This window comes from Simochromis diagramma, unplaced genomic scaffold (assembly GCF_900408965.1).
Source record: "Simochromis diagramma unplaced genomic scaffold, fSimDia1.1 OVJJ01000389.1, whole genome shotgun sequence".
Taxonomy (NCBI): Eukaryota; Metazoa; Chordata; class Actinopteri; order Cichliformes; family Cichlidae; genus Simochromis; species Simochromis diagramma.
In genome coordinates, this window is record NW_024387227.1 from 1,967,163 (window position 1) to 1,981,215 (window position 14,053).

At 37.9% G+C, this 14,053-nt stretch overlaps 2 protein-coding genes across 6 annotated transcripts; both read right to left on the bottom strand.

Annotated features, from left to right (window-relative positions):
• Positions 1 to 809: 809 nt before the first annotated feature.
• Positions 810 to 9,649, bottom strand: hyal2b (hyaluronidase 2b). Of its 4 annotated transcripts, none has more exons than XM_040052220.1 (4): positions 6,277 to 9,649; positions 3,834 to 4,817; positions 3,289 to 3,378; positions 810 to 3,199 (listed from the first exon to the last, which is right to left on the bottom strand). In XM_040052220.1, exons 2-4 carry the CDS (start codon positions 4,785 to 4,787, stop codon positions 2,810 to 2,812), a joined length of 1,434 nt encoding a protein of 477 aa, XP_039908154.1. In that variant the 5' UTR covers positions 4,788 to 4,817; positions 6,277 to 9,649; the 3' UTR covers positions 810 to 2,809. The 4 variants fall into 4 exon arrangements, with proteins under 4 accessions (XP_039908154.1, XP_039908152.1, XP_039908151.1 ...); XM_040052218.1 differs by lacking the exon at positions 6,277 to 9,649 and adding an exon at positions 5,273 to 5,903; XM_040052217.1 differs by lacking the exon at positions 6,277 to 9,649 and adding an exon at positions 5,181 to 5,903.
• A 127-nt stretch (positions 9,650 to 9,776) lies between these two features.
• Positions 9,777 to 13,302, bottom strand: tusc2b (tumor suppressor 2, mitochondrial calcium regulator b). Of its 2 annotated transcripts, none has more exons than XM_040052223.1 (4): positions 13,144 to 13,302; positions 12,287 to 12,531; positions 10,659 to 10,779; positions 9,777 to 10,562 (listed from the first exon to the last, which is right to left on the bottom strand). In XM_040052223.1, the coding sequence occupies exons 2-4, from the start codon at positions 12,433 to 12,435 to the stop codon at positions 10,497 to 10,499; spliced, it is 336 nt and encodes a 111-aa protein (XP_039908157.1). In that variant the 5' UTR covers positions 12,436 to 12,531; positions 13,144 to 13,302; the 3' UTR covers positions 9,777 to 10,496. The 2 variants fall into 2 exon arrangements, with proteins under 2 accessions (XP_039908157.1, XP_039908159.1); XM_040052225.1 differs by lacking the exon at positions 13,144 to 13,302 and adding an exon at positions 12,646 to 13,112.
• Between the last annotated feature and the right edge of the window lie 751 nt (positions 13,303 to 14,053).

Below are 14,053 nucleotides of genomic sequence, written 5' to 3' on the forward strand. Positions count from 1 at the left end.
TTCAATATTAAATAAGTAAAAAAAATAAAATAAATACTGACTATATTAGGATGATGTTATAAGGTAAAACATCTCAAGTTAAATAAAGTAAAAATAAAACAGGATAAAAACATAGCAAAAAAATAAAATAGAAAAAAAATAGCATTATAAAATTGAAAAAAGAAAAAGATGAAGCCATAAACCAAAGTCATTTCTCTGAAATGTAATTCAAATGTCTACCTGGATACCCCCAAACTCAAGACCATACTTTTAGTACTATCTCACATCAAACTTAACTCTTTAAATCTTTATGACATTTGTTTATGTATTTGAACCGCAAGTCAATTGTGATAGGCTGTCCTAAAAAAAGGTATTTCATGCACAACCAGAACTTGTCATTTCTGTTAAAAAAAAAATTCCATACTAAGAATTCACTTGTGTTCTTATATGAATTAAAGCACAGTGGTGGAGGGGTGATGATTTGGGTTTGTTTTGGTGCCACAGGACCTGACTATAATAAACGGCATTAATCCAAACATTGAGTAAACCATGAACCTCAATCTGATTGAAATGCTGTTGTGAGACCTTAAGAGTGCTGCCCGTAAATGAAGCTATGAACTGAAGCAACCATGTAAAGAAAAGTTTCCCAAAATTCCTCAATGATGTGACAAACTGTTAAAGTCACACAGAACACAGAAAATGTTTACTTCAAGTGACTGCTGCTAAAGGTAGCTCTAAAAGCTCTTTTTCATATGACTTTGCTCTCAGAATCTTCCTGACAAAGCAGAACCTCCTTTCTGCTAAGAGTAAGGAAATAACAGACAAACAAATCATATATAAAGACATTTTAATAATGTAATTCTCTAATGCAAAAGACGAATATGAAATGTTTTAAATACAGAACACTTTGATTTTGTTAATTTGCTTTGAAACAATAACCAGTACATTTCAGTTACATTATTTATATCTTAATATTGAACATAATTACTGATCACAGAATCACAAAATCTGCTTTAAATAGTTAAAAACGTTCTTCTTGTTCTCGTTCTAATCAAGTTTTACTGTGCAATATCTTTATTTTTGTGCTTTTTGCATACTATTTGAAATAATATGTTGAGAAACATTTGCTGTAAAAGAATATCGTGTTTATTATTTAAAAAAAAGACTTAAAAACTTTTGGATACTTCTTAAAAAAATAAGATGAAAGCTGATGGAGAGAGATAACAACCATCGAGGCAACCCTTTGCTTTTCAGCAAGATTCACAGTGAAACAGAGTATTTCCAATGTGACACATTACACGCGAAAAGCCACTATAGCACTGTCATGCACTGACAGTATTCACTCAGTTTCGTCCCTCACGACATGTAATGACACCCAGTCCAACTCTGCATGAAAGTAAAGTGCAGAACTTGAAGACCTATGCAATATAAGTACATATAACATCACAATTCAACACCAGCTGTGCAATTCTGAGACTACCGTGTTTGTGAAAAACCACTTGCTGGCTTCTTTCATAACTCATTTTAGCTACTGAAACTAGTACCTACTGTATAAAACATGCAACTGCTCAGCTAACAAACAATTCTGAACTTGTACCTACAGTAATTGCTGTTCACACAGTATCACCGGCAAGATCCTTGACACAACTTTTTTTTTCAGTCGGCTAATATTCGGTTAGACAGTTGCAAACAATTTCAAAGCAATTCTATACATTTGGTTATGAATGGAGCGAACATTTAGCCTATTCCAGTACATCAGACACAAGCTGAAATCAGCTATAATCAGTTATATTGAACTTTTAGCTGCTCCCTGCTTTCAGGGGTCGCCACAAGTTGTGTTTAAATTGCCAGTCTGATATATTTCCTAATGTTTTATGACCTGTTTTCACAGTGATATCCATTTAAGTTGATGGATACCTTGTAACATGTATGTATTTGCTCTGCACTGTTCGGTTATAATAAAATTGTTAGCCATGATGGAGTTTATATCAATATAAAGCAAGGACATAAAGACTGCAACTGCAAAAGAGAGCCGGTTTCAGCCCTGTTAAGGCACAATATTGAACTGAAAACGAGTAGGTCCATCCTTGATGTTTCTCTAAGCAAAAAAATACAAAAGAGATTTAAGACTGGCTTGTATTTCATTAATAAGACACTTAAGAGCTCGATATTCATACTATATAATACTATTATAATGTAGTGTCTGTTTTGCCATGAGGCACCAATAACCTGTAAATATGTGTGCGTCTGTTCCCTTTTATCCACTTTTTCTACTTTAAGCCATGTGTTGTTGTTCTGATGTTAAACCAATCATAAAAAAAGCTTTCAAAAATAGATATCTTTGGCTTCTCTTCACTATGGAGACAGTAAAACATTTACACTAAGGTCCTGTAAAGCTACTCAACATCCATTTATCTGGTGATTACTTTGAGAAAAGACTGATTTTAGGCATGATTTTCTACAAGGTAATCTTGGTGGTAGGACATTCATTTCAGCCCATTGTTATAATGATGGATTGCATTTATATAGCGCTTTTCTAGGCACCCAAAGCGCTTTACAATTCCACTATTCATTCACTCTCACGTTCACACACTGGTGGATGCAAGCTACAGCTGCCCTGGGGCAGACTGACAGCAAGTTGTTGCTGCAACTTGCTACCCACAGATATTTATGTTCCATCGGTCTGCATGCCAGGACAAAAACAGCTTGGGGAGGTCTCAGATTACTTGGTATTGTCAATGCATCAATATAATTTCCATATTTATGCATAAAAGTCTAAACTGTCCACTTCTAGGCTCGCTGAAACAGTAAATAGTTAGTCTCTGTTTCCTCAATGCAGAAGAGTAAGGAGTCCGAGCGGAAGTAAAAGGCAAAGAGGCCAAGTCCCTAATACAGAGGAGGCTCTATTGGGCTCTTTTTCTTTCAAAGTACAGTCATCACCCCTGTACCCACTGTAGCACTGGCACTGGAAGTGCTTGCGGAAAAAAGTCTTCTCAGTTTGGCTGAGCATTCCTGTAACCTTGAGCTGGCCACTCTGACTAGTTATCTTGTGTGTTGAAGGGCTGAGATGCAGATATATATCGCTGTCCGATATTCTGCGAAGACAGCGGCCGCTGAAATTACATAGCACATGACTGCAGTGCTCTGCTGCTGTGGACACATTGAGCAGGTACCGACCCAGCGGTCCCTTAAGATAATCATTTAGGGTTGAGCAGTTGGCCTGGAAGACAAAAAAGAAACGTTAACTTGACTTGCCACTAATCACCAAGCAATTCAGCATCAAAGAAGCATAGAAAATACTGTTCTTACACTGCTGCTTGCATGAGAGGTGTCGCCCCAGAAGATTACACCTGCAGCTCCAAGTGCAACACTCTCACCGATTGTGGAGACCAAATCTGTCTAAAAACACAAACAGTTCAGGGCTGTTCAGTGAAATCATACAGTAACCTATGTTTTAGTAGGACAGTCAAATATACACACATTTTATATCCAGTACTAATGTCTAGTTGCCAGTTGAATGAGATTTCCTAACAGCTGTATATGGAAGGTGTAAGTGACTATAAATACTGATTTAATTTTATAATAACTCCACCAAAACATTAAAATTGAGAACCTGAAGATGTTTGTGGTGAAGGACAACAAATTGGTGTGTCTCCGTCAGAAACAGATGGTATAGTTTTATTTTTTTAAAAGTATATTTATGTTCATCAAATTTAGGCTAATGTTGGCTTTGTTTGCTTGTGTGTTGTTGCATAATGTAAATATAATAATAATAATGATGATCTAAATTAAATCACACTTGTATTGATCAAAGTGTAATCGTCTTGTATAAAATGCTGTTCTAGCCAACTAACCTCAGTTAGGAGAGTCGTTTGACTGATATAGGTAGGTCGGGTGTAAACATAAACAGGACGTGCTAATCCATCCCCAACAGATGCCAGGCGCATTGCCTCCTTCACCCTGTTCCGGACAAAAAGGCGCCCTTGGCTCGTTGAGCGTAGCACAGGTTCCATGTATACTGACGGGAAAAGTGCTGTACATTCCATCCACAACCAGTTGAGATGATTATTGCGGTCCACCTCCACTGAAGGACAGTGGCCTGTGTAGTTTTGCAGACCATTCTTGTTGTAGTCATGGTTGTAACAATCTGGAAACAGGTAGAAGCCCCACAGCTGATTGGGCCTCATATTCTTGGCCAGTTTCAAAGTCTCCTGCATGAATCTTTGAGCCGATAGCTCAAATTCTTGTTCTGCAACTTTCTCCACTTGTTTTGAGGTCCATGTAGGGTTCTTTTTGGCTATCATTGCACAGGATTTATTTCGATAGATAAGTTTAGCATCCCAATTTCTGACCCATATAGGGCGCCACTCCTCCCAGTCAATAACAGCCAAACCTTTTGCCCCTGGCACTTTTATGTATTTTTTAAGGCCTTCGGGCATCTTTTTTGAGTGCTCAGTGAGGCTGACAAGCTGTGGAAGGCCTCCATTCACCGCACTGCCATCATGCTTATAATAGGGATACAACCCAAGACGTTCCTTATAGAAGATTGTAAGGTTTTGACCCACAAAGCCCTCATTGGGGGTCGCTACAATGTCAAACTGGCTCAGAGATAAGGTTACTCTATGTCGTGGTTCACACTCCTGTGTTGGGGCATTCCAGGCAAGAAGAACTGGCTTCTGGGTATATAATGGCCTTCTTGTCTGCTTTATATCTGCAGAACAAAAGGCTGTCCACGATGTAAACACAGTCAGAAGCAACCAGGGCAGCTGGCCAGTTGTGGTGAAGAAAGGGTGAAATGCAGCCTCCATGGTTACAGCTCACCCTTCACCCCTCTTTGTCTGTAAAAGACAAAGCAGTTTTGTTAAATTCAGCCAAAACCTAAACGAAATAGTTCAAATCTTAGATATATAGATATGGAAATCGTTCGCAAGCAAAGCAAGCGAGCTTTGCTTGCGAGCTTTGCTCACGAAGGTTTCTGTGAGCTATTACTACATTATTACCTCATTACTCATTTGTATTTCCAAATAATACCAAATAAAGTCATACAAAAAAACTTCCTCTATTCTTCAGGAAGGAAATTAAAACTACTTTTACTTACTTTGAAAATAGTTGTGGGAGGATAGCTAAATAGGCTACTGGTAAACATGTAATGTTAAAATATATACATACACACATATATATACTTTATATAAATACATTACCGAACGTTACCTCGCCGTTAGCTCAAAGTTTCATTGAAACGGACTACCGTGCTAAGTTAGCTAACGGCTGTCTTCTTCGTGTCCATTCTAACCTGTTCCGCTGAAGCCGAGAAGTTAAGTTTATTCCATTCATGTAATCGTCGGGTAAGTTATTTTCCACTGCCCTGCCATGTGAGGAATAACCTCACTTTTTTCTATGCATATCGATGACTACTAATTAATCAATTCTCCCAGACCATGGCAGGAGTGGTGAGTTGAGCAACAACAGTTCACTGCATTTACTTCCTGAGTAGGGGGGTGTTCAGTTATTGAAAGACGTATTTTATCCGCGTTTTCCCGTTTATCTTCCCAACAGTGTTCCCATCATTTCACATTACTTTACAGAATAAAATATTTCACCATGATCACAGCTTCATGTGGCTTGAATTTGAGGGTAAATGTACATAGCAGTAAAACCCACCCCCTCCTCGTGAATTAATATCAAGTTAGTCTGTTCTTCGAGTTCTGCCCTGCAGGAAGTTTCACTGATAAAAGCGAATCTTAGATTAAAATCTAGTGTTTTGTGTCCTGATTTAGATCTGATTATCACCCTAACCTGAATGGATGAACTGCAGCACTCGGAAGTGGAATGGAAAGGTTATTTTGCTTCCTTTTGTTTAAACAAGAGCTTAATAAATGCAAACTAAAAAATATTAACTATACGAAAGTTTTTGCTTAAAAAAACTCTAGTATCCATGATATAGTGTATTTAAATCGATATGCACTATAAATGATTGATGCATTTTCATCAACTAGCTTAAATGACCTGCAGATCACACTAAACTTTGGAAATGGTGACCTCTTAGGTTTATAGGCTTAGTTTGTCACCTTTACAGTGAGGTTGATTTGAATTGTTAGGCAGTGTAGAGCGAGAAAAACTCTCATGTCTCATCTCATGTGCCCCTGCATTAAAATATAATTGATAGCATCAGTTATACATCTCAAGATATTTTTTAAACATTTTTTAAACGCTAAAAAGTGCTATGCCACTGCTGTGAATACCTTCAATTTCTTTTTAAAACTGTCATTTTTTAAAAGAGTAGTAATTATGTCTTACCAGCAGTCTTTTCTTTTACTTTATAATCTCCAAATGAAAGTGGATCAATCAAGCTGTCCACTTGTTAAAAATAAATACAGCTCAGTCCTTGTGCTCTGTGCCAAGAGTCTAGAAAGTTCTCCTAAGAGATCTGTCTAACAGAGGATACAAAAACAGTTGTTCATTGCTATTTAAATGTCCAGGAAACCCCACCTCTTAACCCCTAAGTTGCACACGCAAGTGCAAACCCCTCACTTTATATTCTTACCTGGTCTTAATTTTAAAGCGTGGTAGTTAATATAGGAAGCTACTTTCATCACTAAAACTCAGTGGTGTGACTTTACTTCTCAAACAGGATTTTTGCCTGCTGGGTCTTACATGAATCAAGTGTAAATTTTACATGGGTAGGCCACATTCACACAAACACATTGGGTTTTGCAAAACAATACATAATCCAGTGCGAGGATCCTAATATATGTTGTCAGGATCATGGTAAGTAATATCACAGTAATTTAATACTTACTGTGACACTTGGAGACACACAGGCTGCTCCCTTTCAGCTAATTAAATCAGATTACTGTAAGTGGTGGGTTCCTGCTAGGCTGCATCTGAACATAGTTTTCAGTCTCCTCTGTGAGAAACAGGAGTCTGAGACCTCTTTCTCAATAAAAATGTATGCAATCTATATGTGTCCTCCTGAGCTGTCAAGAAGACAGCCTGAGCTTTTTGTTTGCAGTGATTTGACCAACATACAACACTGACTTTCTTCAAAGTGACCGGCATTGCAGCTTCCACTTTTTATAGCAACAAAGGAGATTAACTCATGTCTTTGCAGATATTATCTTTGTGTTGCTAAAAATGTTCTTCTATCTTAAATATGAGATTATTAACATCAACTTAGTACTGAAATAGTACTATAAACAGCAGGAGTCCCGTTTTCAACCTACGCCCATACTTCAGGAAGCAGAATGCTGAGTGAGACAGAAAGGATTGTACTCAAAATTGTAGAAGGGGAGTCAGATGTATAAATATCAGGGGAGGAGGTGGAGAAGGGCCAGACGCTAGAGCGCGAAGGTGAGAGCGCAGAGAAAGACAGCAGCTTTCGAGGAGCCTGAGCAGGAACAAAGTGACAGCACCCACCATCCATTATGAATACAAATAAACATTTAGTCTAGAGCTCTAAGATTTTTTTAGCATTGCAATATGTAGAAGTGAAAATTAGAGCCTTTTTAGTTGAACACACACACACACATGCATAAATTCAGTTTAAAATCAGCTAAAACGTTAATTTCTTAAACTGTTTATTCTGTTGATTTGTTTATTTAATATGTGTCCAGTAAACTCTACCTCTCCTTTCTTTATCAGTCAGAAGACTAAAGATAAAACTGTACTTTTTGAAATATGTTTATGTATTTGGTAGGCACCCCATTAGCATCGTTCTAAAGCACAGGTAGTCTTAAATACATTTGGTTAATAGGATATTTGCTGTATTTAAAGTTGATGTATTTAAAAGTATAAAATAATGTAAAAGTTGGTTTTTTTTGTTAAAGCTTTTGAGTTTTACTTTTTTACTTTACACTTTACAGAGTTTCTGGTCCCTGTTTTGATCTTATTATTTTGCTGGTATTGTTTCTCCTTCTCATCACTGGGTTTGTTCTTTCTGTCTTCCACTCTGTCTATATCATGTTTACGTTTTCCTGTCTCGTAGCATTTATTACTTCCACCTGTCTTTTTTGTGCCTCATGTCATGTCGCTCATCAGTCCGCAGAATATAAAAATAGTCCTGTCCTCGTTTTTTGCCCTTGTCAGACTGTTTCCCGTTGCATTCGGTGCCTCTTTCCACACATCTTGATAAGAACATTGTTGAAACTGTGTTTTTCTTTTTCACAAAATGTATTATTCCAAAAGAGCATTTTTTAATGTCCACCAGAAACTCCAAGTAACATGTAACACTTTGCCGCTTGTGACCTCTGATTGTTATTGTGTCAGGTTTTCAGCAATAACAAATGAAATGTAAACTAGACTGAGGTGCACGTTTTCCACTTAATCAGAATCCACCCAGTTATTTTCCACAATCTGAGTTATCGACTCTTTCCTTTGAAAAGAGTTTTTATAGAAAAACTCATCAACATGCTTATAACAACAAAGCACATGTTTTCATTCTTGACCTTTATAACCCAATTGTGCTATTACTTACACCTTAAGAAAAAGCTGTCAGATATATATATTAGAAGGTGGAATAATTTAAATACTCCTTTAAAAAGACAAAAGAATATATTGACATTACTGCATGGCTTAAAATGTCATGTGACCTGTCAGCAGAACCAGAGGATATGTGGTTTGCTGAGTCAATTTCATTAATCCTGAGACTGCAATTCACCTCGTGGCCTTTTATATTTGTTCAGCTGTGAGAAAATAAACAACAAAAAAGTAATAACATGGCATGTCTTCCCCAGACTGAAAACAGTACGTACCCACAGAGGGGGCAGGGGGAAAGCCCAAAGACCGCAGCAGAGACACTTCATAAAAGCAATAAAGTGTAGTGGATTTTGGCACTAAACTCTTTATCCTCTAAGAAGAGCAATATTAGACAGCTTTGTCAAAAAACCCTTTCCCATGGTGACTGCATTGATAGTCTTTACTTCTGCCTTAACTTCATCCATAACTCATTAGCAGATGCTCTTATACACGCTTTACTTCCAAGTGCTGGTTTGCCATCGCAATTTCCTCTACAAGTGCCTAATTTCGTTGCAGATGGAGGTCAAGAGCGACATTTCAAATACACATCCACCTTCAGCTCACTCCAGTGTTTAAAAACTCTGTAAAAAGATTCAACTGCCTGTTATATAAAGGATTATTTGGCAAATAGTTTCTATGAGCTTTGAGAGTTATATAAAAGTTCATCTTTCTTTAAATAATTGACTCTTTTACTGAAGTCAAATTCAAACAGGATAGCAAAGCCTTGGCAAGTCAAACTACTGAAAACTTAAAAGTACTCCAATCCAATCCTCGAAACTTGAAATATTTTAAAACCTTTAATAACATAATTTAATGCGATTACTTGTATTAAAACTCGTGAAAAATGCAGGGCCAGACTGATGGCTTTATAGTCATGACTCCACATTCCCAGAAGGCACCTGAATAGTTTCCAAGATTAGTTGATGCCATTCCCATGCAGGTCTAAATTCCAAGAGCTAACCACATTACAAATGTCAGGTGTGGTTACCATATATGGCAGCGGCTTTAACCCCCTCCCCTTGCTAGAAGATCTTAATTTCCCACCATGACCTCTGTGTAATTAAACTGTAGTTATCTATCCATCACTGTTAATATAGAAACCCCGACGACTGTCTAGGGCCAAAAAAAGCACAAAAGATTAACATGAGTGTCCATGTTAATCTTCTTTTGTCTTCACTGCTCTTACTGATTTTTACTGGAACATTTCATAATGAACTGTGATTATGTGAAGTTACGGTACATTGAAATGTTCATCTGTAAAGTTTGGATACAGAAAAGGAATGTGATTTAATTCAGCATTTTATTTTGTAATTAAAAAACAGTTATAATAAATTAAAAGTTAAACATTGTATGTCAAACCAGCAAAGAAAACAACAGGATCTGTCAGACTCACTGCTGCGGTGCACATCTTGTGGCTCTGAGGTCACTGAAGCCAGTCCTTCCAACATTAAATTGTGACATTAAGGGTTTGTGAGCCACTGATTGTCAACTCATTGGGCTGTCCCATAAGTAGATCCTGTTCCATGCATAATGAAGCGAGTCATAATGTCAAAAAACGTAAGTGTGCACTGGCAACTTTTCAACTCTTGCTCAGACCCCTTTGGAGGGAAGAACATTACATTCTCCTTCAGCTCTTTGAGTTTTATGAATCAAACCAGAAGACAATCTACTGCTAAATATTCAGGCCTCAGTCATGTGTCATCCCAAATCTGCACACAGTCACACTTACATGCACACAAACCAAGATCTGTAAACTGATTTTCCCCAGCTTGGCACCATTCTAGATCCCCACTGGTGACCTATTTTGTGTCTTAACTGCACACAAGCCAAAAACAGATCACATGCAGAGGCTCAGCACACAATGCATCAGCCTGTCCACATAAGGGCATCAAATATATCAAGAGATCATGTTATTTTGAAAGGTGGTTCGGGCTTCCATCTGCAGTGGAAGCCGAAGGACGGAGTTGACACAGTGGCTAGTCCGAGACGCTCCTCAGACATTGTCAGGCTTCACAGATGACAACTGGGAAATCTACATGGATGCACGGATGGTCCAGCTTTATAATTCCCTGTGAGGACACGAGAAAATAAAACGATTTGGACATATGCTACAGAGATCTGGTGTTAGTGTGTAAAGTCTTGCTTTAAAATCTTAACTTCCTCACCTGAGGTGTGAGGTTTTTCTGAATCTTCTTCAGCTTCGCTTTTTTACGGCCGTTTCTTGTCACAATCGTCTCTTCGTAGAACTCATGGGCCAAGTCACCGTCTTCATCAAAGAACATTGAGCTGGAGCAAAGACACAAAATTACTTGCGCACAGTAATTATTTTTAATACACACAAGCTAGCTTGCTTCTTGCGCACGTAAATAGTTCTGGTCTACATACTCTAATTTGTGTACCACAAAGAACACTACATCCACATAAGTGTGGTTTTAAGATGTCAAACTTAAGGTGTCAGAATAAACTAGGGGTGGGGGGAAAAATCGATACTGTGTAGTATCGTGATATTTTGTTTGCTAATAATGTATCGATACAGGGACAGCAGAAATCGATATTTTGTTACAAAAAAAGTTTTTGTGGACTGGAACATGCTCTGACTTCAGAGCATGTTGATCCTTTTTCTGAGCAAGAATCTTGACACTGTCCAAATGTGTTTAACTTTTTTTTTGGCAGCAATAAACATGACAGTTTACTTATTTTAATTTAAGACAAGTTTTATTTTAATTAAGTTTAAAACTTTTTTATTTAATGTAAAATTATATTTTGTTTTATATTCTTAACTATGCATAAATTGCATAGTTCAGAATAGCTATAATTGTACCAGATGGTTGCATTCAGTTAAGTTGGACTAGACTGTAGTACAAACCGTTCAGTTTGTCAACAATAAAACTGACTGAAATGAGAGAAAGACTGAGTGTGAGACTTTGATATTAGATAAAATGAATATTGATAAGGTTTACCTTTATGTACAGAATCTGAATATCGCAAAATATTTTTAAAAAATTGCAATAATATCGTATCGTGCGTTAAGTACTGTGATAATATCGTATCGTGGGATGTATGGTGATTCCCACCTCTAGAATACACTTTAACCCACTTCCCATTCATGTGTGATGTGCAAAAAGAAGAAGAAAGAAAGAAATGTTGGCTAAAATGAAAACAGTGTCTTCCTGTGGGTTAAACGGCTGGTTTTAAAAGGTTAACAGTGTGAGGGGAAAAAAAACAAAAAAACAAAAACAAAATGAAAAGCAAACAACCAGATCAGTATAAAAGTGGTGCATAAGAGGGTAGTTAAAACCACTACAGGTCTGTTAAAGTCTGCTTGTGTCCAGTCTAAATACAGTGTGGAGAATAAAAATAGTGGACACATTAGCAGGAAGAACAACATCAGCTGATCTGGTGTGATTCACTGGTTAAACACCATAAATCTTAGGACTTTATCTTTTTCTCTCTCAATAGTGTTGGCCAAAGGTGAATGTGTAACTCTGTTTTCACCGAAAACATTTTTACAAAGAACATTTTCGACCATTCTTTATATTTCCCCCCCTCCGAAAGAACACACTGTATCACGTTGCCGTTAAACATTTTCAAAATCTTTGCAAAATCATCACACACATACATGGCCCAGTTTAAATAAGGCTGGACAACGTGCATGAAACAATCATTTCCGAGCACTGCTTTTGAGTTGGAACCTCAGTCTACTCAAAAACCCACAGACTGCTAATTAAAAACGACACAAGTCAACAACAATGTCATAAATGAGTGTCTTGGTGTATGACGACATTACATTTACCTTCTTCTTGTAAAGACAAAAGGAGTGGCACCCGGGAAACTTCGAACTCTTGCCAGTGTCTGCTCATTTCCATCTTTGGTTGGATCGTCTGAACTACCTGAGCCAGAAAAAGGCCAAAATCCTTTGGATTTGGAGCCGCTACCTCCCATCTTCAGCTGCAGCACATTATTTTCTCGGGTCCCGAGGCTGCCAGTGGTGCTACAGTGTTACTGTACAAGATGAAATGTGCCTTCAGGGTGTGACACCTGTGAAAAGTGGCAAATAAAGGGTAGCTTTAGCTGCTTTCAGGCAAAACATAATGGCACGTATTGATTTATTTAGTCATTTTTACAAAATGCTACTTTAAGAAAGGCCGAGACCTGACTTTTCTTTAAACAAGACAAGTCCGGACTGAGTTCAGTTATGATCATTTTCTGCTGTAGGCCAGAAGCATGACGGTGCTAGAATAACCCAGCAGCCAAAAATCACGCACGCAGTCACGCTTCGGAGTCACGAATTACAAATGGTTAGATATGGAGTTTAAATCAAACACAACAACATGAATATCTGCTTCTATCTGTCTAGTAGAAGACTCGGTAACATTTTGAAGCCATAGCAGTTAGCTAGTAAGCCTTTCCCGACATCAAGATCAGTTTGTCACCAGTGCTGAGAAACTTATCCCGGCTGCACTAATCGTAGCTGCTTTTATGCCACTTTATGTACCGTCTGCTAACATCACCATTAGCTTTATTACTAGCATTAGCCAGGTCAACATGTTCCTAAACAAAATAACATTTACTGACGTCGCCATGGGCTAGCATGGACTGATTTAACAGTTCGTGCTGTTCCTCGTCGCTTTAGCTTAGCGGAACACATACCTAAATTGCGCAGCAGTGTGCTCGTAGGTAAGAAATTCTCTTTGATGAATTAATGTTACTGGCTCGCTAGTTCTGTATAAGCACAGACCTCATAACACACAAAGCTACGCTAAGTTGTTTATGCTATCTGACGGCCACGTTCTTCTTCTGTCCTTTCCCTCTGAAACTTGGTGCAGAGACGCTGTGGTGAGCTACCGCCATCACGTGGACAGGAATATAATAGTACTAGTGACTTGTACATTTTGATCTCATGTGGGCCGAAACTAGTGAAACTGTCCCTTTTTTCAAGTGTATAGAATTTTAACTACACATTTAATTCCTCAGATAGCTTAATATTAAAAAAGAAGTGCTAATTCAACAGCACCTCTCTGTTTTTTCTACATAATAAAGAAATGCTGCTGTAGTAGATGAAAAAAAAAAGTTCAGCACGATTCTTTGGGATTAAACTATAAGAAGTAAATGTGCCAAATTACATAAATCTATAACTGAATTACTTTGGTGTAGTATGACCAAGATGGAGGTCTTCATCAATAGGAAAAGCTGGAAAACCTATCAAAATAAAACTAAAAGTCCAAAATTTCTGTTCTCTGCATTTTCCAAAGCCAAACTTTGGGACAGATTGGAGTCTTTGCTGGTCCCCCATGTCTTATGTTTGACACCTGTGTTCATGAGCCAATAGTATAGCCACCCCTTGCCACATATGGCATGTTATGGATGCGACTGAGAGGGAGGCAAGTGTAACAATGAAGATGCTAGAAGTAGAGGCAGCAACGGTGACTTACAGTGAACAGCTCACTGTGGGTCTTGGTACTTAGGGTGAGAAGTAGGGCATATCTGATCACCAGTGGGTTGCAGATATCCAAAGCTGCTAAGGGATGCCAACAGAAACCTTCACACAGACAAAACTACT